General features: G+C 42.3%; 1 protein-coding gene across 1 annotated transcript; it reads right to left on the bottom strand.

The window, feature by feature from the left end:
- Positions 1-330: 330 nt before the first annotated feature.
- gas2l1 (growth arrest-specific 2 like 1) lies at positions 331-26,979 on the bottom strand. The gene is made up of 5 exons (XM_085475416.1): positions 25,788-26,979; positions 15,870-15,977; positions 7,837-7,933; positions 6,836-7,139; positions 331-5,039 (listed from the first exon to the last, which is right to left on the bottom strand). Exons 1-5 carry the CDS (start codon positions 26,487-26,489, stop codon positions 2,960-2,962), a joined length of 3,291 nt encoding a protein of 1,096 aa, XP_085331542.1. The 5' UTR covers positions 26,490-26,979; the 3' UTR covers positions 331-2,959.

The following is a 26,979-nucleotide window of genomic DNA, read 5'->3' as shown; positions in this document are numbered from 1 at the left end:
GACTATGTAGGGATTAGCTGAATTATTTTATCCAAATAAATAGTAATAAAAATTGAACATTTCAAGCACATTGTGAGGAGAAACAACTGCAGCATTTTAACTCCATTTTGAACGTCACGAAGCAAAATCTGCAGGACGCATTGCCATATTTAGTCGTGTCTTACTTATGCAACAAATTATTTATTATGTATAAAAATATAGTGAGTAACACTGTGCATGAAGAATAACAGAAGCACTTCTTTGCTTTTCTCTGACATGCACTGTAGCACAGAAAATCCAGTCACTGCTGTGCCAAAAGCTACACATGAAAAAATGGCCAGAGCATCATCATAAACTTCAGAGCAAAAGATTTATTACAAGAACAATTTGACAGCATTTTCAAATTCAGAAAAAAAAAAAGTGAAACATTGTAGTATTGCTATTTCATACACACAAATTCCACAATGTCAAGCAATCTGTACATTTAACCAAAGTTTTAGTGAAAATGGCATCTGATCACAAACATTCGGATTTTGCTGATTGGGGCAAAATCCAAATGTTTATGAACATTTCATAAAATCCTCTGTAGGCAGAAAGAGCGGATTAGGACAATCAATCGTTTTAAGATCGTAGAAGTCATGGCTCAGTTAGCCTGTACATTTAAAACACCAAATCGGTGTTCGAACAAGCCAAAACAAATGTAAAATAAAAAGAATTAAGAGTACATGTGTAATGTGTTTATACACGCTAAACTGCCCACCGGCTACATATTGCAATCAATGTCGCTCTAACAATACTGATACATCATGAATCATTTGTAGCAGTGAGGAGTCAACACATGATAAAATTACTGTATCTTTAAGAGATGGGACACCATATAAATAAGTTCACTTTGCCTTCAAATCACTCTCATTTTTAACTAACAACATTTCCACTGATTCTGTCTGTTGTCTCGAACTTGAGAAACAGATGTCATGTGAGCCCATGAAAGCTGATTTCATAAATAAATAAATTAGACCAGCACTACTTCCCTCTTTACTTCAAATCTGTACATATTCCCATACAGTATGTACATAAAGATATACACACTCTCCATTCCCAGGCCATGCTCTGTTAGTGTCCAGCAAAAACGATTTTATCAACATTTTCTTTTCTTTGCCTCCACATTGTGTGGAAAACAATCATCAAATATTAATATCAGTTTTTCCTTCACTCAAATTCAGAAGCTCTTGAGATTCTATGGTTTCTGCAGCCCACTAAACAGTACAACCGCTTTCCAACTTTACACCCTTCAACACATGCAAAATACCAAAAAAGCTAGTAATGCAGGCTCTGTAGCTGGAGTCTGGCTTGTCATATTGATGACGATTGTGTGAGAGCTTCACAAAGTAGACTCAGTTTCCAGTTACAGTATCCATTATTCATGCACCCCTGCACACATGCAGACACTCGAGTTAAAGCCAGTCAGTCTTCATCTATCAAACCATACCATGTCATACCAGACCATTATTGGCTCTAATCAGCACCAGGACATTTCAGTATCATATCAAGACAACATTTTCTACCACTGAATAAAACATTTCTCTCTTTTTTTTTGCCACTAGATGTCACCATAAATTGCGGCATATTATTGAAATCCATCTGTTAAATAGGCGATAAACAACCGAGGGTATTCAGAAGAAATACATCATATATATGGTTTTCATTATTTGCACATCCACCTCAGGTATAACTTATAAATGAAACTGGCTGGTAATGTTTTTTTTCTCCTTCACATTCACACCCAAACTGTCCAATTATTAGAAACAGTTAAAGATGGCAATGTAGTGTTACCTAACAGATTTTAGTGATGTTTAGCTAAAAACATTCAAAAAAAATTAACCTGTGAAAAATTGTTTAAGGCAAAGGGAATTTTCAAGGCATTTTCAACACCAGTATTGCATAGCTAAGGCTGCACAGCACTGAATACAGTGAATATGTACATTAGACTGTATATTCCAAGCCTTGTCTTTACAAAATACCCACTCTCAGCATGTATTTACACATTCATTCTCTTTAGCATTTAATTCCAGAGTACAGTTTGGTCAGAGGAGGAACTCAACATTTCAAATGTCAGTGACAACTATATAAAATAATATAACCTTCCCCCATGCTCCTCATATTTTTGTTGTACACTCAATGCATTTAAATTAAACTTTTTAAAATTTTACTGCATTAAACATAATCTTAAAAACCGGTGAGACATTAAGCATTCAAACAAAAAGCATCTATCTTGTCTAGAACAGCTTATTATTATGAAAAGCTGACATTGTTAAATAATAACATGAAACAACTGTACAGAAACTGGTAGTGCGCATAATGTTCATAGAGCCAGAGATGAGTGTACCTTAGTCTATGTTACTGAATATTGTAATGTGAGTATAGTGAGTCATATATGAATGTGGACAGACTGAAAACATCACAGTCATCATGCCAGTATTTTCACTATAAGGCAAGCAGAAGTGCTATGGCAAACCACAAGAGGGAGCCAGTCTGCATGACTCAAGGACTAGTGTTTACATCAACCCCTGGCACTTTACCATGCCCCCTTAGTGAGGCACATGGCAGCACATATGCTCTCGGTTTCTATTTCTGTGTATCAACCGTGAGAATTTCACTAGTGACTTATAAATAAAAAAAAAGATTGGCAAAAGCATCCCCATGCACACATTAAAATTAAAAATTACAGTAACTTAAAGACCATTCCTTTGGTAATAAATAATTTGGCTTGAGTGCAAAAAAGCAATGTGAAGCCCTGCAGTTATTCAGGGGAGAACCTAAATGGAGAAAAAAAGGAGCGTTTGACATGCAGTGAAAACAGTCTGTCCGTAGCCCATTTTTATCTTGTTGGGTTTTTTTGTTTTTCTCTTTTTTAAACACAGTAGTTAAAATTCATGACAACAACCCCCCTCCCGTGTACTACCCACAGTTCCGTTTTGTGCTACATCCAAGCTTCAGTGTCCACGCTGCCTGACTGTGTAGGGTAGGCGCAGTCTTTGTTGCCCATGGCTGAGGAACGAGGATGAGGATGGATCATATCAGCGAAGGCCTGGTGCAGGCCCTTGCATGTGGCTTGGCGACTGGTAGGATGGGAGCTCTGAGGAGACAGCGGTGGGGTGTGGCAGGGGGAAAGAGTGTTGTTCGCCTGCAGGTCTCTGTAGCTGACGGGGGTGGGTATGCGCGAGGGGCCGTTTTCGGGCCTGTTGTCAGTGCGGGGCCTGAATCGGGTCCCCAGTTTGTGCTTAGGGATTGGGTCAAGCCTGTTTGCTCTCTTTGGCCCTTTCTTAGCCTCCAGCATTTCTCCATCAGCGTCCCCATTAGTCAAGGGCAAATTTGGTGGAGGTGACTCGGAGCGGGATTCGCTCAAGCTGAAGCACATGGAAGAGTTTTCACTTGAGGAATCCTGGAAGGAGCAGTCCTCAGAGAGGGGAAGGGGAAGAGATGATGGACAATCCTCAGAGGCTGGGAGGTCAACACTCCCGTCACCATTTTCCATGTCATAAGGTAAGTCTGGCTGGTGATTTTCCAGTGGAACATCTCCTTCAGGCTGTGTGCTCCAGCCAAGAGGACCCTGTTGATCTATCATCCCCCCTTCAAGAGGAGAACATCCATGTTCTCCATTCATATTCCCACATTGAAAAGCAGGTTGCGAGGAAATGTCATTCATCAAACTATCTGACTCTGTGTCTTGAAGGCCAGTCAAGGAAGAAGTGATTTCTCTCTCTTCCATGGAGCTGGAGATAGCTGGGAGCTTCTTGTGACCCCCTCCACACTCCCCCCAGTGTTCAGGCTCTCCTTGACTAAAGTTGTGTGGTCCCCCAAAATTGTGTCCAGAAAGTAAATTTAAGGAGTCCTCCAGTGGGAAGTGACGAGGGTTAGTTCTCTTGGATTCCCTGAGGTCAGGAAGAGTTCCCATCTTGGCCCCCACATTCAAGGAGGAGGTGGATGAGTTGGAAGAGGAATAGGCAGAGTCATTGACATTAAGATCAGTGAGTACTGCTGCCGGATGCATCCCAGCTCGCTGCAAGGTGATTCCACCAGGAGCTTTATTAGACACTGCTCTAGCCTGCTGTGTATTGGCAAGATACTCGGCCTCAAAGCTGCGATAAAGATCATGCTCCCTCTGGGGGTCTAGCGCTGGCAGCAACGGGAAGCCAAAGCCCAGCCCTTCCTCCTCGGGTTCCTGGCATTCCAGACCGGATGCGTTCTTATGGTGGCCTCTCCCAGCAGAGCGGGAGCCCTGTGAGGTCCGAGAGGAGCGAGCGGCATGATGATGAGAGTTGCGAGGAGATGAGTGTGGTGAACGTCGCCCCCCTGATGTCACAGGTGGTAACAATCTGCCTTTTCCTACGGAGGGTGAGCGAGGGGCAGGAGGCCTAGGAGTAGTTATGGTCTTCTTGCTGGGACTACTGCTATTGTTACTCTGGACCCCTTTAATAGGTGAGTTAGAGCATGAGGACGATTGCCTTTTGGAAAACCCAGCAGCCATTCTCGGAGAGGATGGGGGCAGTTGTTTGGCCCGAAGATCTTCTCGTCTCTCTGAAGGTGGAGGCTGAGGATCTCTGTAGGAGAGAGCGGGTCCTGGGCTGGCATCACTGGACCGAGTACGGCTGGTCAACTTACTCTGGCTGTGGGACCGTGGACCAAGAAGCCTCCTTGGGCCCTCGTTTCCAAGAGAGCGGCCCCTTTCTGTTCGAGGCAGCCGTACTCCTTCAGAGGAATCTTGAGGTGGGTTGGGTTTGAGTATCGGTGTGAGTGCAGAGCGTTCCCGTGACTGGCTGCGTGCACGAGGGAGTGAGGGACGCAGGGATGGGCTCTGACTTCCGGCTACAGGCCTCTCGATCATATGTTTCCCCTCTTTACGATTGACAAGCAGTACTACTTCTTCACCCGAGCGCCGTGAAGCACCCCCAAGAGACTGGCGCCCCCCGCCTCCTCCTCCTCCTCCCTTAGAGGAGGCCGTAGAGGAGTCACTGTCACCAGACAGACGTCTTGTTAGTGGTGTAATCGTCTCCTTGTTCCTGGAACATAAGCAAGAAACAGATTCATTTATATTTATAATACCTACCACATCTATAAAAGTAATATTTTCTTATTGAGTTTGTGTTCATATCCACAGGCGGTACAGTCTACACGCCTGTGGTAGTATACAACCCCCAAGACACCCCCAGATTTTCGGAGTCACCATATTCCTTTGTACCAGCATGTGACCTATAATGTGTAATATGCAGGGATTTTTGAGTATTTCCAACCTGCCGTTGGTGCACACAGACAGCGTGTCCGACCTCAGGCTCATGTGTTTCTTGGAACAGTGGGCAGTGACAGCCAGAGGGATTACAGCAAAGATGAGAACAAGTGGGGGCAGGATTAGAGGTCTCATAGTTTTTCTAGCCCAACACACACCACTGTGCTTTCCTGACCAGAACACACTCCACTGTCACGCACCAGCAGGACCATCGGGTTTAACTGTTTAATCAGCTCAAAGTTCACATTACGGGAAGGAGAAACTTAAATAGATCCCATGAGTATTGATCAACAGCATACTGCTGGTTATTTAAAGACCTAGCAAAGGCTTTGATATTTGTTTGATGGAAGATTTCAGGCATTCTTACATTTTCTATACAGCACTCAGTCTGTTTCTTAAATAATATTAATAAAGTGTATTTGCATGTTTTACTGAGCATAACTTGAATTTTCACTTAAAAAATAAAAGCAGCATGAAAAGAAAGCAGACACATTATTTATTACAACTTAAAAAGCCTATAAGACCATTTCAGCACAACAGCCCACTGTGTTCCTTTGTGATGACTTTTAATTACTGATTTAGAGAGACTTTTGGGCGTCATGCTTGACTTTTGTGGTTTTCCTTCAGAAACTATATTTGTATTTATTCAGGCTTACTAATTTATCTGCATGGAGCCCACCTGTTGACCTACTTCTCCACTTAGCTGACCAGTTGTCGAGGGATAGTTGTCAGATTAGTCTTTATCTTTGAAAGTGGACTCTCCACACACACAGAGTTAATTGAAATGAGCTGCTGCCTTGACGTCTGGTCTGAGCTATCGCTCATAACAGAAATGAGCTGGATATTGGCTTAGAGCCAAAGTAAACCACCATTCAGATCGTAATTATGTTAAACAAAGGCACCCACACACTCTGACATATTCAGAGGTATGTGGAACATTTTTCCAGCTTCATGGATTTTAGACTTAGAAGACTTTATTTTATCTATTGTCTCTATATCCATATAATAAACGCCATTGATAAAGATCTCAGTATTACCACCCTTTCTCTGATAGGGCGCTTCAGAAGTTTGTGGTTATATTTGACACTGACTTTACGGATCATCTGTTTGCCTTTATATGTAAAAAAAAAAAAAAAAAAAAGCTGAAGCAACAGTTCCCTCAGTATCGAATCCATGATAGATGATTAGAAATCGAATTAGTAAAATGAAAGGGAATTGACAAGTCCTTAAGAGAGCTGATTAAACATTATAATCTCTACCTTGCAGCCACAAGGAGGTGCTGTAGGGTGGCTGTGTGTTACAGATTTATCAGGGCAATGTCACCTGAGATTAGAGAAATCTGCTCTGCTCTAATCTGGGGCTTTCTGGTGTATTTGTTGTGTGTATGCCACTCTTTGTGTGTGCATGTGTGTGTGTCTGTGTGTGTGTGTGCCTGTCAACAGACACAAAATCACAGGTCACAAAAATGAGTATTTCTCCCAGGCTACCCATAGCAGATTCATTTCTTATCATCGTATCACACTTACCCACACACTTGCCTGTACACTTGGGTAGACACACACACGCACTCACCTGAGAGGATTAAAGTGGCGGGGCTCTGAGCGATCTCTTGGCGGCTTTGGGAGAAGACTACGTGCTGCGCCAGAGTCGAGCTCTAAAGAGTTCTGAGGTCGGCCTGGTCGTGCAGAGGAAGATGACGAGGCACACTGAGCAGAGTGGGGCTCCAGGGACCGCCTGTCAGAAGGTTTATAGGGTGCGATGCCATCATTTCGCCAGTGTGGACCCGGGCTGGTGGAGCGGGAGGAGTGGGCGCTCGAGGACTTGCTCTGGGCTCCCTGACCTTGGCCACTAGCTTTAGCCTGATGGTAGCGGTGGGCTGTGGAGACAGATTGTCAACAAGTGGTTTGGAAAGACTTCTAACCAACATTGGCAGACAGCCTGTACAAGGATAAAAGACATCAAGTGGTCAAGAAATACACTACTGTGGCATCTAGCTCTTTATTAGCAGATAAATTACAGCAGCTGCTGCCCACAAAGATGGACTCACTAGTCGAACTAGCCAATCAGACAATGATTTGTCATGTAAAACACTTAGAACAGCTTATAACTCTATTATCTTCAGCATGGCCTCTTACTTTAGATCAGGATGTATACTCTCTCAGAGTTTTAGGCATGAACGTGTCCTAATTAAAGTAGCAAAAAAGTTCAAAGTTGCTGTACAGATGTGTTGTTGGATCATGTAGCAGACGAGTTATTAAAAAGTCAGAGCCTCGAGGTTCGGTATGACACAGACTGACTGTTGATGGGTGACATAACTATTCAAAAAATAAGTCAAACAGTAAAAATCTGATAGATGCAAAGACGAAATTTAGAATTTCTTATATCATGGTTTTATAGCCGCAGGGCTTGAATGACAAATACAGTTTTTCAATGATCCACAATGTCTGCCGTAGTCGGAACACAGCAAATCAGATGTGAATCATAATCTGTAATGTATCATGATTTATGTAACCCGAGCCATGACAATAAATGTGTTTTCTAAGGGGCTAGTGGAGAATAGGAAATGACCTCACCGAAAGCAGCACAACGGCACGGGTCATGCTTGTCCAAATAGTGCTCTAATGTGTCCCAGCCCCCTCCGACACGCACCATCACATGGGTACGAAGGACCTGTAGCGGAAAAATAGGAAAAAAAAGAGACGTCAATAGAGAAAAAACATGGACATGCATATTCATACATTAAAAAATTGCTAAACCTTTGAGTAAACTGCGCCAACACACACACGAGTAAACATATTCCACAAACAGGGCTGCTTGCTGAAGGCTGCCTGGCTGGCCCTTAGTATTACATAACCTCTAGATGTGCCCCTGCATGTGTCCCCATCTCTCCTTTCCCCACAACTCCTCTTTCTCCAGCATCACCCCCAGCTGCTGCCATTATGAGGGGTATTCATTACTATGCCAACCCACAATTAAACAAAGTACGGTAGCATAACAAAGAGCTCGAAGTGTGCTCTGGCCGCTTCTCGCTCATGCCTCTCAGCTGTCTTCCCCGTGTTTTCAGGGGGTAGCAGGGTGAATTTGCATGGAAATAACTCACCCCTGCTGTCGCCCTCTGCTGAGACTTCAGTTATCAGGGAGAGGGGCAATGAGAAGAGGGGGCCAGGAGAGCCATAACACAGAGGGGGTTGGTGGATATGTCCCTTCCTCCCCTCTATGAGGTGCACACTTCCATAGGATCAGTCTCACTCCCTCCAGGCAGAAGCTGCCTTCACCGAAGCAACACTGCTAGCTTGATGTGACAGCCCCGTGGATGCATCCCCCTACCTTGTGTTGTGTAACACAGTCTGCCAGCCACATGTTTTGAAGGCTGTAACCCTGTCTTTGAGGCCACAGAGGGCAAAGTCATAATGGCGAATCTGTGCAAGCCGGCACAGAGTTTATTTCCACCAAATCACACGTTGCACAGCATCGCATCTCCGTGTCCCTGGTCAGAGAGAGGGCACAGACATGTGCGACGAAGTCTGACGCCACCTTCTCCCCAGCACAATCCCCGCCAATCCACTACAAGTCATTTCATTGGCCTTGCTCCGCTACTACATCAAATCCATAAAAACAGCTGATCTGCTTATCTCTATCAGACGTGGAAGCATAAACTGCTTATTCTCCAATGCTTTGGCCTTATGTCAGTAACAGGTTTATGCTTTCTGTGATGCTGCGAGGCCATCGCGAGCCAGCAGTGAAAAGCAGGGTTGCGCAATGTTCTTAATATATCATCATATTCATCACTGCAGTACTAACAGTTACAAAAAAAAGATCAAAAAGGTAGAAGGTTGAAAAAAGCGAGGGACAGCCTGTTCCTGGAAATTCTGCAGAAGAAAATTTTGACTTGTTTTTAATTTACAATAATATCTCTGCTGTATATTCTCTCCCTTTTTCTCTTTCTCGTTCCTTTCTTTATATACATTTTTTTGAACAGTGAAACTTTTATCCCCCTTTTTTTTTACCAACTTTTAAAACTGGGTGTCATTTTCTTAAGCATAATACATTCTTGTTTGTTAAACTGATACAGTCATGTGAACAAAGTTTTTATGGGACTCCACGCAATCCTGTGTAAAACTAACTACTTCCCATGGTTCAACAGCTTGTAGAGCGACCTTTAGCTGCAATAACTCAAAGTAATAATTTTCTTTACTGTACATTACCTCCTATTCTGAGATGAGAAACTTTCTGTCTTTTATAAAAAACATCCCAATAAAAGCATCTTGCTGATTTTACTTTGAAAACTGCACAAGCTCTCATGATGGCACCAGATATTAAAAGCCTCATACGATAAATTTCAATTTGTACTGCAGTATAATGACTACAAAGAAAATTACTAGGGGTCTAAAAATGCTATTTGTGCTGTATTAATTTACAGGCTCTGCACAAAGCAACTTCACTGTCGTCTCCTAACAAGAGAAAGGTACTGTGTGTTTAGGATAATCCCCATTTTATCATGTGAGATGCTGAAACATGATTACAGAGATTACACATTTTACGCAAATGCACAAACTACAGCATCACATAGTTCTTTTCATTTCACTTCTCTTTGTCTCGTTTCCATATTCAGTAAGGTTATTACGCATTTCCCCTTTAAAAAGGAATGCCGCAGAACTGCTGAGGAGTCAACTGAGGCTGAATAGATGTTTAGGGACCATGTTCCACTTTAAAAGAGCGCTCAGCTGCCAGATTTCCCAACCAACGGAGGGGTATCACCAGTAGAGAGACCCAATCCCTGTTTCTATGGCAACAGTGAACAGAGACTTCTTGTCATCATTGCGGGGGCGTGATAAACCAGCATCTTCTTAAATCATGCTGGTGACTTAAAAAATTGAGCTCATGCTTCATTTCATCTGTTGTGAATGTATCGCCTCCCACTAGGGAGCAACCTCCCTCAAGGACAAAGATGCTTTATTGAGCCCCCCGTGTTCATACGGCTGGCTTGCTCACTCGCTTTTAGGACTTCATTCCCTGTTTTCAGCCCGAGATTCTTCTTACAGCCTCGCCAGCTGAATAGGGGTCTGTTGGCTTTCAAGGCGACTGCCCGTTTCCTCCCATCAGAAGAATAAGGGAAGCGTGTTGGGTGCACTTGTAGCTGCTTGAGCATATGTGTAATCTCTGTCATCCCCAGATAGGCGTCAGGGGGAAGGCGGAGCAGCATGCACACAGCCAATCTGACAAGTAAAAGGCTCAAAGCACACTCATGAACACACAAAGCCCATTCTCAAATTTAAATGTTACTTTAAATGGCTGCTGCAACAGGCGAACACATGCTTATGCTGATTAAACTGCTTATAAAACACGTCACACACCATCTCAAGGACTGCATTCGAATTATGTGGAGTCAATAAAGGGGAAGGTTACTGTGTGTATTTTTATCTATTTTGAGGAGGGGGAGGTCTAATATTTTGAGACGACAGTGACTTTTTTAAACTGTTCTCAGTGGCTAATAAAAGCATGTCGAGCAAGGATGTCAAACTCATTTCACATCGAATTTGCTACATTTACTACACTCCACTTTGATCTCCCCTTTCTGTCAGTCTACAGAAATGAAACTGGCAAGACTCTTCAGCCATATATTGTAAGACCTAAATGTTTAAAGTTACAGAAATCTATAAGTTAAGTTTGTCCTGCTTTGCATTTTACAAAGCCATCCAGTGGGCCAGATTGGACTCTTTACCGGGTTGATTCTGGCCCCCAGGCCTTAAGTTTGACATCCCTGATTTTGAGGATAAAATTTCAGTTTTCATCCCATGAATTATTAATTATTTCAAACAAGCTAAAAATCAATAAAGGTTTTCAGAAGCATGAATTTAATAACTTCAACATGGTGATTCAATTTTATATCCCACTATAAGTTTTTTGAAAGAGTTGAATAAAAAGGTTAGACTACATCAATGACTTAACCCAGGGATACTCCAGGGAATACTCATGCAGTAGACATCGGGTGCTATTACAGCTCAACTAATCTGAAAAAACCCTCAAATTACATTTGAAAATTACAATTTTAGCAATCTGACAACATTTTTTTTTTAAAAGCGACTTAACTAACGGATGAGCAGAAGGCAGAAATCAAAAAAGTGCACCGATGATATTATTAGATAAAAGCACAGATAAATATTTGAATTATTTTTAAATAACATAAAGGATAAACCGTACTCAGACATAATAAACGTCAGCAGTTACTGAAAGTGCTCATGTCACGCTCCCTGTCATTCATTAGTCAGTCAGACCTCTCAGGTGATCAGGGGCAGATCTTTTAACTCTTCCTAGAATTAAACGTAAGTGTAGCGACGGTGCTTCTGTTTACCGAGGTTATGGTTTTCGGAACAAGCTGACTGCTGACCTGAGATCAGTTACATCTGTGTATACAGTTAAAAACAGACTAAAAATCTTGTTAACTACACAGGCCTACACTTGGGTTCTTTTGTGTTAAGCATATTTAATTTGCTTGTAATGAAATGCACAATATAAATAAAACTGCCATTCTTTAGTTTTTACTTGTTTCTTCCCGAGCCTTTTGCATGTGTCTGCCATCACGTTTAGTGCTACTCATCGTATTTCATTGTTACTTCTATCTTTTGGTTATTTCCTTTTTTAATCTGAATGTTAGTTTTCTCATTTGTCTCGTTCAGCTCTCACTTCATGTTTTTGCCTCGATCTCATTACTGTCACCTGTGTCTGCTTGTTTTGCATCCGTGTCTTATCACCAGTCAAATAATGTCTATAGATTCCTGTGTTAAAATGCCATTAAACTCACATTTATAATCGGACAGTGAATTAGTAATAGCCTCTAATGGCAGTTTCCTCCTTTATAACCACTAATTAATTGCATATATGTGTATACTGACCCACGCAACTAATGACAAAATGTTAATGTTGGAGATTCAGAAGCAAAGGGTAAAGCCGTGGCTGATTAATCTGTAACACTGCATTTGTATGTACTCCATGACTTCTCCATAGCATTCCTTCTGGTGCACCTGTTTTGGATTACCTTTTTGGACCTCACAGATTTTCAGATTCTTTGTCAGTGAATAAATGCTTTTTGCTTCCATGTCCTGGACTTGGGTCCTTTTCCCAGTGACACGTGGATGAATGGTTTCAATACTAGGCCAACAGCTATGCAGAAATGGTAGAAAGGAGAGTGTCCTACCCACAACTGATGGTTATGGTTAGCTGAATGTAATCACAAAGTGTTTTTTGTGTCTTCACATGAAGACTAAAGAACCCATTTATCCTTCATATCTACCAGAGCTGCAGGGATTGAAAAAGGTTGGAAATGACCAGCCTTTACTACAACTTGGGTAAGGTGTTTTTGAAAAATGCTATATAAAAATTTAAATCTTCAAACAAAAATGCTGGAAAATTGATTATTGATGCTGAGTCCACATATCTGGAAATGGAAGCTTGCTTATTGTAGCAGCCAGGGAGCTCTGATTGCTGCAGACATGTAAATAAACCCAGAAACACCCCCATGGTACAACCACGCCTCATTCCCCCTTGTTCCAGGAATGGACTGGTGCCGTCTTGTCTTCCATAAAGCTGCCCTCCGTTTGTCTTCTCCGTAACTGTCCTGTCAAACTGAGAGCTGGAGCCGTTTTACGGATGTTGTTGAATGTGTAAACCGGATGAGTGAGGTGTAGCTGTATGTGGGTGTTTCTGAGTGTGCGATCGGTGCGTTACTCCTGGCTGTCACAATGACTAACGTACATCACACAATTTGTTTTTCAAACATGTGTCACATTTCATTATATAAGTTGACGGTGTTGGCTTTTTTTCTAGGCCAAGGAGAATGCCCACAGAGCACAATTACAACACTGAGAAGAGCCTTGTAAAACACTGACGAGTCAACCCATTTTTAAACACAACAGCTCAGTTTTGTAGTCCCGGATCTGCATTGATTTTTCCTTTTGGTGTAGGACTGGCCTAACCTGTATGTGGGAAAGCAACTACAAACCTCACAGTCTCTAAATTAAGGACACATTACACACAACACATTTGAAAGCTGTTTTTTTTTTTATCTATAACTCAATATGTATAAAAAAAATTCTCAATTTCTTAAACAAAGATAATTTTACCAAAAATGTAATCATATATTTTACATTACATCTCCTAGTGTGGGCCAAGTGGTGGTTCTAAAAGTGAAAAAAAATAAATACTGGCATTAGAGCAGTCAGGCACGCCTACAGCAAACCCGGAAAGCCGTTCAAAGAGTCCATTATCAGGCTGTGGTACATGTTAGGTAAGTGACACCAAATCAATCTTTGGTATCAGACGACCTTCCTGCACTGTCCTCTGAGGCCTGGTGTGGGTTTAGTGGCAGCTTTTGAACTGAAAACGAGACCAACAGTCCAAGAGAAACAGGCTACAGCCAAGATAAGGAAAACTCAGGAAGTGACCTAAACCTCTATTTGTGTCTGGATGGAAAAAGTACAATCCTGGGAGTGGGCCAGATGAAGGCAGTTCATAAACACTCAAGAGAGAGAGAGAGAGAGAAATCATAGTACTGTTCCAGTTTAATTCAGCCAAACAGCTGAGGGATTTCTGCTGGGATATTATCTTGCTCTTCATGAACCAACAAATGATCCCATATGGTGCTACCATATGGCTCCATGTAATTGCTGTATGCCCACTGTGCTATGTGCCAAATATACACGCACATGTGACAAAATAAAGGAAAAGCCAACAGGTGACTTAGTAAGATGTTGGACCATCACATGCATGCTACATGAACAGCTTCAATGCATCACTTGCATTATTTCTCCAAATCTATAGCACAGGAGAAACAGGAGCAGCGCCATTCTTCCAAAAGTTTGCGCCCTCGTTATGTCTTTTGATGACGTTGCTGTCTTGCCCTCCCCAGCAGAACAGAGCTCTCCGAATGTTAGAGGTCCAGGGTTCAGGTTTTTCTTTTAATTTGTCCCACATCTCTATAGTATGTGGTCGTTGTCAGCTGAAACAAATATGAATATATACTATTCTTCCCTGCAGCTTACCCCTATGTTATAAGCTCCTCCCACTAGCAGGGGCACAGACATGTAGGCGCTGACATTTCGTTTCACAGAGAAATCCAAACATCCCAGGAGAAACTCCAACCCTTAACCCATTTAACTGCTGCATATTATTCCCTTCACGGAGTTTTTCATTCTTTACACCACAAACCTGAATCAGACCATTTCTATAACAAAATGCTGAAATTTCAATGCAGGTTTTTGTCGAACTACACATGCCACATACCTGGCTCTGAAAACCTTAAAAGAAATCGTCCTAATCCAGGTGCATAACTGCTCATGCTTTATTTTTATTTATTTATTTTTAGTAATTTGGTAATAAAACTTAAATCAGTCATCTGATTTCTGAAACTGATTTCTGAAGTTTTCACATCTGACAACGTGACAACAAAGTGATGGTTCCAGAAATATTAGGAGACAGATATTAAATCAGATTCACTTGTATGCCGATGGAGGCATTTACTTAGCTTTTGCTAAACACCAACATACCTGCGTACACCTTTCTGAATGTTTTCAAACATTACTAAATCAGCCAGTGGCCTACATGTCCAAATGACCATTAGACTGCAATATATGGCATCTCCAGCTATTATATGTCATGTCACTGCACATATCATAAACCTAATTTAATCTAATGGATTCTTACATACTTCTGTTAGGCCTACTTAGCTAAGCTACTGTAATTATAGTGTTATAGTTGGCTGCTGAATGTGAGCACAAATAAAGTTTGGATGCTCACTGAAATTTTCATCATTATTTTTAATAATAATAATTAAGGTATTAATCCTTAATAATAATTAAGGATTATTAAGGTAATTATACTATTTACAGTTTTTCTGGTGTGATGTGGTGATCTGGTCTGATCTCTAAGGTTCAAAACAGGACTGTGCTGTAAGCAGGTTAAGTAGTTAATATCAGTCCTATAAACTCCATTCTTATATCTATGCATCAGTGAGCAAGAAGATGAATACAGCATGCTAAGAAACGACAGGTGGCGAGCGTTTTTTTATTAAATGTTATATACTAAAGGATCAATGGCTACCCAAACTGTTGTGGACAGTCGTCGGCTTATTTATGTGTTTAAAAAAAGCAAAACAAAGAGATAGGAAAGGATGGATGGGGACAGGAAGGGGGCCCACAGAGGCTGCTTATGTACAGACCCCAGAATTCTGAGATAAGCTCCTGGGAAGAGCAGAAATGTTGAGGGCAATCCTTTGTAGGACAGGATCTGTGCACAATTATGTAAAACTTGGTTGATCACAGTAGTTTTTGTTTGCCTAAGTGTGTTTTTAATAAAATGGCATTCAAATGAACAACTGTCTAACAAACATTAAATTAACATAAAGGTAAAAGGAGTAGTAAGTCATTAGGTTTGAGTACTTGTGATGTTTTTGACTTTCAAAAGTGCCCTCTCAACATTTTTTACATTCTCATGACAAAACTAGTAATGTGGGTATTCTTACACAACAATAAGTAAAATGAAAGCATACAAAGATGTGTATCACAGTGACAAATATCTGATGATGCTAGGGTTTATCTTGGCGATGACTTACTCTGATAAAGATCAGTGCGCTGGAGTCCCCCACTTTGTACTTCCCCTCTGACACCTTGATCATAGGAAACTGAGCTGGACAGGAACACTGCCCCAAAATCTCCCGAACCTGTAAAGGACAAAAACAAAGGATTTTTTTTAGATTTTAGATTATTTATTCTTTGGGCACTTTAACATTTATTCAACAGGACACCAGGGAGCAACTGCGGGGCATGATCAAACCCAGGCCAGGTGAGCTACAGCAGCAAAAACAAAGCATTTTTAACATTCAGATGAGCCACACATGATGTTTGATACCTAAGAGGAAGCTGATAATGATCCTTTCCTGTTTTTACCAACATGACATCATGATTAGTCACAAACTTGCAACAATGACCAACGCGCTGCTGAATGTGAGCACAAAGCCTCTGTTTTACGTTATGAGAAATGAGCAGTCTTCCTAAGTAGACGAGTGTGTTCGAGTGTGTGTGTGTCATCTTCCTGCCAAAATATTCTCTCCAACCCCCCCACTGGGTGATCAAGCACCGCGCCCCGCTGTCTCACCACAATAAAAGCCTTTTCTCACCTCGTCTTTTCAGAACATTTGGTCATTAAGTTCACCGCTAAATGTCACAAAAAAACCAAGAAAAACACAAACACAAAATACACACTGGATGTGCAAATTAATACTCTCCCTTTCTGGCTCTCTTGGCTTTTTACATGACCGTGTTTGTCTCTGTGACATCATCAACTAGAGGGAAGAAAAGAGCACGGAAACCAGACTAGTGGCGATGATGTCAGCAGGCCGGTGCTGCCAGATGGGGTTTGAATCGAGAGAGTCAGAGCCGGTGCCCTTGCTGTGGTTACGGGTGCTTATTAGGCAAGCAGAGTCAGACACAACTGCAGGGTGGAGTGAGATCGCTCGCTTTGTTGCGCAGGCCTGCCGCTCTTGCTGGATTGGACAACTTTGATGTTTTTCTTGGCGTCTCCGTCAGACAAAGGCGTGTGCGCACTTGTCGCGCAGCAGGGAGAGAAAGTAAAGCTGCAAAGTGGACCGAGGAGAGCACAGAAGCAGGATGAAGGATGAATAACTGCTTCATAGGTGTAAAATCAAGGGGAGGGATGCATGTAGATATTAATCTGATCAAATACCTGATTGTAGCTTCTCCGCTTTAGCTGTTTACTGCACCTTTCATGCTATCCGCAGGGCTCAAGGGATATTGCTTGTTTGTGTATGTGTGTGTGTGCTCGCTCTACCTACCGCATAACCGGTATGGTGTATTCAGAGGATTAAGGTGTCACCTTGTTATTTTCTTGAAATAGCACCCTTCTTCTATCCCGTGCTAATTAAAGAGGGAGGCCTCAGAGCTAAGCCTCACATCTCACCTGCGCCTCTGTTCTGCCTCTCACCTGTTTGTATCGAGGCTCCTTTACTTCTTCTTACTTCTCTCGTCTGCTTTGTTGTAGATCAGCCTCTATTTTTAGCCCGTGCACTGCCTGACCAGACCTATATTTATCTTCTTTTTTTTTTGGTTTTGCTTACATTTCTACAGCTGCTTGCTGCTTCTCTTTTTGTCCGCCCAGTCACCCACTCTTTCATTCTGTCAGTAGGTGGACTAGGCCTATCTGGAAAAACCCTAGTCTGTGTGTTAATGGAAAGACTGCTATGGCAACAGACGCACACATAGCATTACCCTTCCCTTTCTGACCATACAGTTTCCCTTCTTTTTTTTTCACCGCAGCCATAGTAAAGTCTCTCTCCCTTGGTCCTGTTCAGATTAGGTTTTCCTCTTAACGTGTCACATTGAGCACTGAGCAGGATGTACATTTGAAGTGTTTTTTAATAGTAACCCATTCAAAGAGCAGCCCTTGCATTTAAAGTATTTAGTCAGTGGATTCTTTGCTGTGAAATACTTGCACTTCCCATGTCTTCGCTGTGTCAACAATGACAGATAAACTGAAACTAAAACACGCACGGACACAGGCATGCACTGCATATGGTGGGGGGTGGGGGTGAGATGAAAGGGGAGGCGAGAGATGGGGTCACGCGGGAAACATGCGGAAGTGGAGCTGGAATACTGGGGAAGAATTGGGGGAGAAATTATGGATGCCTGCTGGTCTCACGAGAGACGCTTCCAGCGAGAGCTGCAGATGTTTGAGAAGGAAGAGAGAGAAAAAAAAGGAAGATGAGGGAACAATTCACAGCATGCCCCAATACTGGAAATCTCCTGCATCTATCTTAAGATAGGAATGCAGAGATGGTTTTGCAAGAAGACAAAAAAGAATATTTTCAAGAAGGTTTTGTGATGCTTCCTTTGAACTGAAAAGCTGTATTTGTTTCTCTGAGGAATTTAACATTAAGATCACGTGTTCTTTTTAACAATCCCACAGCACAGATCTTGTCCTATCTGCGCAGTATGAGTCAACAGTGTCCTCAGTCCTTTCCTTCCTGACCTGCAAACACTGCAAGGCCAACTCATAGAAAAGGATGAACAGAGGAAATGGGAGCGGAGGAGTTAAAGATGTCTCGGTTTTGTTTTCTGTGCATATTCTGTGCTGATTTCAAATAAAGACAAGTGTGCAACGCTGAGACTTGACTTTGCATCTGAACAAAATGTCATCATCACAAAGGAATGTCCAGGGTTTCCAGTTTTTTTCTACTATTTGTTGCTGTATGGTTTGAAGTCAGTGGTTGTTATGCAAACACACAAACACCAGGTTTGATTTTTTTTCTTTCTGGTTTTGTGGCTCAGGGTTTTATTCAGATGTACTCTCAGATCCATTTGAATAATGGTCTGCTCCCTTCATGAGTCAACACCCACGTATGGCCACACATTTCACCAAACATAGGTGTGCTGGCTCCTGTAAGTGGCCCCTTTTATGAGTATAAAGGGACGGATACTCATTGCTAAATTCCAACAATAAAAAGTGAACATTACAACTCACTTCCCAGGAATTTCTTTCTACAGGGCGTTTCTAGATTTCGACTTTTGAGCCCTCGGTGATACAAAAGCGTTAATAAAAGAGCATGTCGCTCCGAGGTGATGTTTCCAAATGACAGAACAAGACTCTTCTCTTAGCTTATCTGCATGCCCCGAAGCCTGGAAGCTTCCCGGGATGAAACAAGCATGCCGTCAGATAAGAGACAAGAAAACTAGGCCACAAGAGGCTCCTGCTGTGTAAGGGAGATTTTTTGGAACTTGAAGGGTTATTGCTTCACCACCCATAAGCAAGCGCTTCAAACCTTATCCACCTATTAAACCGCTGCCCCGACAGCCTGTATAAATGACTTGTCCGTGGACAACCACGCTTTCTCATAAACTGGGAACAGCTTTCGCACAAACGATCTCGTTAAACAACACAGGGGTGGAGGGAGGTGATGAATGGCTAAATGAATGATAATTATGTTTTCTAATTATGTTGGACCTGTAGCCCAGGGGAATGAACTAAAAGAGTGTTCAGACACAGTTAGTGTCCTGGAGTAAGAGCCTAGCCTAACCAGCAGAGAGAAGAAATGGAAAAACAGTTGGATGAGTGCCCTGGGGTCAGATAGGTCACCTAATGCCCTTACATGGGGAGGAGAAAAGGAATAAACACATTTACAATCATTCTGAAGGCAGCAGTCTGCTGTGCTGTTGAGGGAAAGTGCATATACACACACAGGCTTTAATACCGTTTTGCCGTGAGGGTAAATAAATGCAACACATTCTAGCAAAACCTTTAAACCCACTCAGAAACATTTGTATTTTCTACTGCTCCTCCGTTACATCTGTTACCATTAGAAGCACTATTATGTTGGAAAATATCATAAATCTACATGTAATTTTCGTTCCATCTCAGGCTCACAAAAACAGTCTTGCTCTTCTACTAATTTCTTTGTTTATTGTCTAGTATTTACTATGTTTTTAACTTACTCGTTTACTGATGTGTTTGTTTATTTATTTCTCAGTCTTGAGTTGTATATCACTTATCTTCCTTGTGGAAAATAACTGATAATGACGCAGGGCGGTACCACAGAGTGGACACTTGCATCCGGGGAGGAACTTAGGGGATGGGACTGGAAGTGCGGCACCACTGAGGTCTGATTGCTGATAAGCTCGCCTACAATTAGGAGTGTTTTTTATCTCTGACCTGCAGTGCCACGATTTCTTATTTCCTTGCGTATTTGTCAGATTTCTGTGTTTCATTTTACAATTAGACAAAGATAAATGATATTTTTAGAACAATTTCATTTATTGAGGGGAAAAGGTTATCATAACCTGTCAGGCCCTGTGTGAAAAAGTAATCCCCACAAAAAATATTCTGTAGACTGACAAGACCAAAGGTTTTTTTAGAAGGTTTGTGTTTCCTTAAATTTGGTTTAAAACATCTGTTTAAAAAGAACTTCATACTAACAGTCAAACACGGTCGTGGCAGTGTGGTGGTGCATCGTAGTCAAAGTCCGGACTTAAATCAGATTGGCATACGGTACTTTAGCGTGCCAGTATCAACGTGTCTAAAGATACCATTTCAAAGTTCTTAGTTCTTTGCTAAGTTGTCTGTTATGTGTAGACACAACACTGGTTCATCATTTAAGTTTTTATGCTTTAACTATTTATAGGTCAGTGTTAGAAGTTTGGCTTCCTGGTAGCACAACATTAAAGTTTCATACAGTACTGTATTCTGTCAAAAGCAGCATTAAAACAACAACTCTGGAACAAAGTGGGAAAGTAAGCATGCAAAACTATAGGCAGCAGCTAGTTGGCTTAGCTTAGTGCCCTGGTTAAAAGCATTTCCACCTCATAAACATGGTGGATTTGTTTGTTAATCTTTATGAAACAGAACTGGAAATATGTGCTTAACATATAATGTTTTAATTGGTGAGCTCCTAAGATCTCAGTAGATGTTTTTTGCTGTTTTATACTGTACTGTATGTTTGCCCAGAGGTGAAAGTGTAATCATACCTGCTACAGGATAGCTATCATTTACTGCTTTAAGGAAATCGTGCTCTGTAAATCAATGCCTTTTTTTTGGCCACATGACAAGCACCCACTTAGGCTGAAGCAATATAAGAGTCTGATGGGCATCATGTGATCTAAGAGCAATAACACCATTATTCAGCTGCTCCAGTCAAAGAGCAATATCATCATTCAGTGCATGAAAATGAATTATCCGGCCAAGGTTGGGCTGATTTGCTGGTTTGTCTCGATGAAGATCAACAACACTCAGCGCTCTCCTTGTGGCAGGCAAGGTTAGAGGAATTTATGTTTAATCCCCACCTGAGACCAGCTTGTAGAGGCTGCAGGCGGGTGCAGAAAATAACCAGCGAATCACTGTTCATACAGACAGAAAGAGGCAGATCAGACGGACACCCAGTTAAGCGATAAACATGCAAACGATCAGCTGATAGCATCAAGTACAACAATAAAGACATAAAGTGGGCATTATGCAAAACTGAGGACTCAGCTGTTCCATGTGCACCGGGCTGTCTGGAAAATAGCGATGAGAAACGAGATGGCGACAAGTATTACTGTGCCAAATAACCTCTGATAACAGCGCACCCCTTTAAAAGCAAAGTCCACTCAGCAAAGAAAGGAGAAAGAGTGAAGGGTGTTTCGCTCTCTCGGCAAAGCATCTGAGTGTGACCCGATGCAAAGCATGACCTACTTTTCCATTTCACCCTCTCTACTGTAGCTCTCCCTCCCAGAGCCACATCCATTCTAGTCAGGTTTAACGGAGTGTACAGTGAAGTCACTCTAGGCACATTTTCTATCATGCCCCCCCCCCCCCCCCTTGTATACCGCGAATGCACGAATGAGACCATAAGGTTAACGGAGCAGTGTCCATGCATGTAGTCATAACACACACGTTATGTCTTTATCACCCTCCCCCTTTGCCCTGCTGATGTTTCCATCCAAAGATCAAGATGTCAGCCTTTGATTACCTCACTGCCAACAGTAGCTATTCATTTCCTCCTTCCATGCACCCAATGAGACATACGGATCCACTCTTTGCTTCATCATCTCCAGTAGGGACAGATGTGGGGGGATGGGTTGCGAGGGCTCAGTGTAAAAACTGAACGAAGACTGAATGTTGAAGCCCGGGGTGTGAAAAGAAATGAACCAGTTTATATGAGTAAGCAAAAAGAAGCAAAGATGTGGAGTGAATGGAAAAAATCTTTTGTTTCTAAGCTCAATCAATGTGCAACTGCTTAGGTAGCGTAAACAATGCATGTTAGCATCCATAATTTGTAATGATTTGGAATCAACAGATTGCAGTTTGTATAGCTACAACAAGCATATTTTACTATTCAGACATGCAAATACTTGCGTATGAAAAACACCTAGGAGGAGATTTTACTGAAAGACTGTCATCCTATAAATATTTAGGCATTTGGTTGGATGACAGACTTTCCTTTAAAGTGCATATTGGGCACTTTGTGAAAAGTAGAAGGTTAGATTGGGTTTTTATTATTGAAATCTGGACAATTTTAATTTATCAGTTGGCAAAAAAAAACTTCTACAGGTGACATTCTTAAATGTCGTTGATTATGGTGGCATCTGCACGCTGCTTACGTTTCATTGTCTAGACTCGCAGCTTTTTTTAAGTGTCATATCAAATTTGTTGTCGCTGTGTACTTTATAATCTGGTTTCTTGGCCTTCGCTAGTTTTAAAGAGACAACTTCACTGTTATATTTTTATGTACAGCTTCCTTTTATATCTGTGTAAACCCTCAACATCTTCAAACAGCTGCTATGATTTGTGGTGCTCTACTTGGCTATTTTGCATCTTGGTCAGAGCGCATTAAAGCCGAATGCTTTCGTCTCCCTGGAAGAATTCAGAGCTCTCATAAAGACTTCTGTAGCTGAAGTGTGTAACTGCTACTCAGAACCTGGACCTTGAATTTGTATTGTTTTGACTCTGACTTGTTTTATCTTCTTTTATGTAATTTTCGATGTTTAAGTTGTAACGCTGTGATGGTGTGCCTACTTGACCAGGTCTCTCCTGAAAAAGGAAATGTTAATCTCAAGAGACTACCTGGTTAAAAAAAAACATTAAATAAAATAAATAAGAAAAAAGCACAGAGACCTGGAAAAGAGACTAAATGATATCTGTGAGGGTACAATGTGTGTTTTGGGGGGTTTTTTTGCCTCAGCCAATCAATGTCTTTTTCATAATCCCTGTATGATGATGATAGGACAGAAAAGCCCCTAATGCAAAGGATAAACAGTACGTGTGGGTATATTCAGCTCATCTGTGTGAGCCAGCTGCTGTCTGAACATCTTTGGGACTGAGAGGAGGAACATTTATTGCACTCAGAAGTCTTAGTCAGTTACTTCCCCAACATCAAAGTGGAGCACTGGAGCATCAGCCGGAACCTTAACATTGACAGATTAGTGGCAGACTCTGTTGGAGAGGGTGTGTTGAAACCAGGAATGTCAACAGCTTATGCCTATTGTATAGAGCATGTAGTTGATGTGACACATCAACTGTCTGCACTGCGAGTCATTTGTTTACTGAGTCACTTTATTCTTGCATAAGCCAAGTAGTCAGGGACAAATTACAACTTCTGTGACACTTCTGTGATTGCTGAAGAGCCACAGAGGGAGCTGTAGTTTGAGTTATCGTGGCCTGTCTGTATACTTTAACTAATTAGAATAACGACATGTAATCCTATTACCACCACACTTGCTTTGTCTCAGTAATAGGATTAAGTTGATTGACTAACCACTAAACAATGTGTTGAAGAACATCCATACATGCATACTTTTTCTTAACTGCTTATCCCACAGGACCGTATAATTTGAGCCTATCCCAACTGATACTGGGCGAGAGACGTGCTCCATCACAGACACAGAGAGTCATCCACACCAACACTGTGTGGTACTGTGGCAGGGTATTTCTCTGTTTCTTAGCTCAGAGACTTTATATGAAAGTGTGATCTATTCTTTCATAATTGAACAATAAATAAATATCCTGTATCCCAGTCTCATGTGAAGCTGCCTTACAATAAACATTTCTTCATAGATATAAAGCACAGCTCCAATTTCCTGCTTTTAATTGAAAGTATTACGGGTAAACATGAAAAGATGATATCCTGACTTTAATCAGTGATTGTGCGTGGGTATTAGCTCCTTCCACTACCTCACATTAATAATATTTTCTATAAGAATACATAGAAGCTAAATGGACGCTGAACGCTCACATTACCAGGATCTTTCATGACATAAGAGGCTGATAATTAATTGATGATATTTTATCAATAATGCTACTGGGTATGCATAGGAAAGCAGTTTGTGGAGAGGTTGATAAATTATGTATTTATTTATTTGTAATGTAGAAACAAAATTAAGTCAATGTGAATTTAGATTCATCTCTTGTAAATACAAAAGTATCCTGGTGGATAAACTTGTGACTGTGCTTATAGAGGGAGAAGAGGTCTTGAGCCTTGCAGCTAGAACTGGGTAGCAGATATTGATCAAACTATGTAGATGATAATGTGGGTTTTATTTCCTGGTAAAGACCCTGTGTCAGAGTGCAGGAAATAAAGAGGTATTCAGTGGAAATATATATTACACATAGTCTGCCACCAACAGCTGATGTAATTAGACAGGATGTGTTACTAGATACAACTCAGCAGACAATATACAACATGCTTGATGATAGTGTACTATTTTAATGTTGCAGCCTGTGGTCTAAGTGCCCTGATCAATTTTTTTAAGAGGATGGAGAGTTTATTCATCACACAGATGATAACAGATAATTCCATCCCTAAACCAGTCAAAAACAGTCAAATCTGTGTCTCGATCACAGCCGAGGGATGCTGTCAGTGTAAAACACGGCAAAACGGAAAAATGGGGATGAGCATCTGTAACTTTCCTGTGATGATTCTCTCCCAAAAATGTAGCTCGCTTGTATAACCCTCAGTCATATGAGCGAGGGATAAGGACAGCGCACATCTTCCTCCACGTGCTCTCTTGTTCTTTGGAGGTCACACACTAAAAATGGCTCTGCATGAGTGTGGCTGCTGACTGTCTCCCCTCCTCCCTCTCTGGTGTCCCTCACATTTTTGGTGTCAAAGACAGACATCAACATGACAATATTACAGCTACCCCCTACTCACAACCTAACAAGCGTGCGTTGTGCTGGGCTGTGCTCATTAGCTTTGCGCTGGTAAGATCTTTGCCTCCATCACATGTTCATGTGCAGCATGCTCTGTCAAAGGTCAACCAGTTCAGCACAATGAATGACAAGAGTTAATGGTTTGACTGCAGAGAAGAGAGAGTGTTTCAGAAGCAAAACTGCCCAGAGGGACATTCCCGGCATCTTGATTGAGCAGATACAGAAATGCCACATAATCAGGAAGCTTGTGATATTGTGTTGATGTCAAGCTAAATGAAAGAAAGAAGTAATACTAAGTCTCAGGGAATTTCTTGAGATGCAGGACCGGTATTTCCAGAAGAATGCAGCCGATTTGACCTGTGACTTTTCAACGCTTTCCTGTAGGAGAGGGCAAGGCACACAGGCCCTCCAGAACTGAAGGAATTTAACAGCACGTCTTAAAACAAACCCAGATGTTTGCACGCACCCCCCCACAGGTGATCTATCAGGCTCCTGTGTTCTTTATATCACTGACATGGTACTTTCAGAGCAAGTATTTCACTTTTGGCACATTTTTGTGTTTTACTGTGGGAGAAAATGGGTCTTTTGTGAGCTGTTAGACGCTGTTTTAGCACCAGTCAAAACAGACCGGTTGATATTTGCTGTAGACCGAGGCCACGTGATGGAAAACCTCTATCATACATTTATACCGGTAATAGGAATAAAGCTTTCCTGCAAATCCACTTCCACACTTAAGACTGAACAGCGTGGGAATTGAGCAGAGGGATCATTAGGCTGCACTTAACCTTCCTCATAAAGCAGTTATGACACATTTTGGGTTTTCATTTGTTAAACTCACCAGTTCATCCAGATTTCGCATGTCACATAAAACTCTCTTCTGCTGCCAGATGAAGGGCTCTGGATCTGGCTCCTCTTCATCCTCCACACTCTTACTGCTTTCCTTCCGGCTGAAACACCTGCTGGGCGAGCTCTGCTTAGCTGGCTCCCCTTCATCGATCCGCAGGCTCTCCTGGTCCCGGATCTCCTCTTCGATCTCTTCCTCCAGCTGGATCAGCATGGGGGCCAGCATACCGAACTTGGACCCACGTCGCGCCACCTCAAGGAGACACAGAACGAAATTCTTCTCGTTACATTTCTCCACCAAGTCGTTGGTCTCGAACATGAGGACGTCTTTGATCCAGAGCTCCTGCCTGCACCAGGTGATGAAGTTGGACACGTTGTCCCGCGCTACAAACGAGCCGGGGACAACATTGCGAAACTGGAAGCCGACATCTTTAGATGGCAGCTTCATTGCCTGTGCAGCTTCGGGATACTCCAGCTGAAACTCGTGCGCGGCGCGGTTCACGTTGTTGGCGTGCCGACAGAGGACACAGCCCGTCGCCAGCCCTTCCATAAAGGTGTCCGCAGTGATATCCAGATCATACAGGGTGTTAAGCCATTCAGCCAGATCCTCCTTCATGGCATACAGGTATTCCTCGCTGGATTTAAAGGGCCGGATACTCTTGGATGCGGCGGATTGGATGTTGCTCTGATCAGCCATATTGTCGGATTATGTATCAATTAAGTCTACTTGATAATTCCCGATAGTCTCATTGCACAGCTGCGCTCCGAAGCCTCACGCGCAAAGAAGAGCAAAACAACCGCGTGAACGCACCCACGCCGACGTGCCATGAAAGCTCCTTGAAGCCAGGCTTTGTATCGTCACGAGCACATCGGGATGCGGAGCGGCCGTGGCGCATGGATGCGTTTTCCGGATATCTGCGGAATTTGTTTCCTTTAACGAACGCATCGCCAAGTCCCGCGCGAGACCACCAGTTAATCCAGACTGTGGCCGGTGGGTCCTCGCGCCCACAGAAACCCACGTGTCGCCATATCAGTGTGCGAGACGGTCAGCCGGAGCAGAGTGAAATGAAACGCACTCCGCAGCGCGCAGTCCTCGACTCATTTCACTGCGAACAGGCTCGGCCCATGATGCGCCGCCTCTTGCGCTGAATATGTTGACCTGCTGTGGCTCAGACCACCACAGCGAC

Source organism: Copadichromis virginalis, linkage group LG12 (assembly GCF_057382275.1).
Source record: "Copadichromis virginalis isolate Kocher_CV1m ecotype Utaka linkage group LG12, C_Virginalis_male_GT1.1, whole genome shotgun sequence".
NCBI lineage: Eukaryota > Metazoa > Chordata > Actinopteri > Cichliformes > Cichlidae > Copadichromis > Copadichromis virginalis.
The sequence above is the reverse complement of the archived record's forward strand: the minus strand, read 5'-3'. Positions and strand labels throughout refer to the sequence as shown.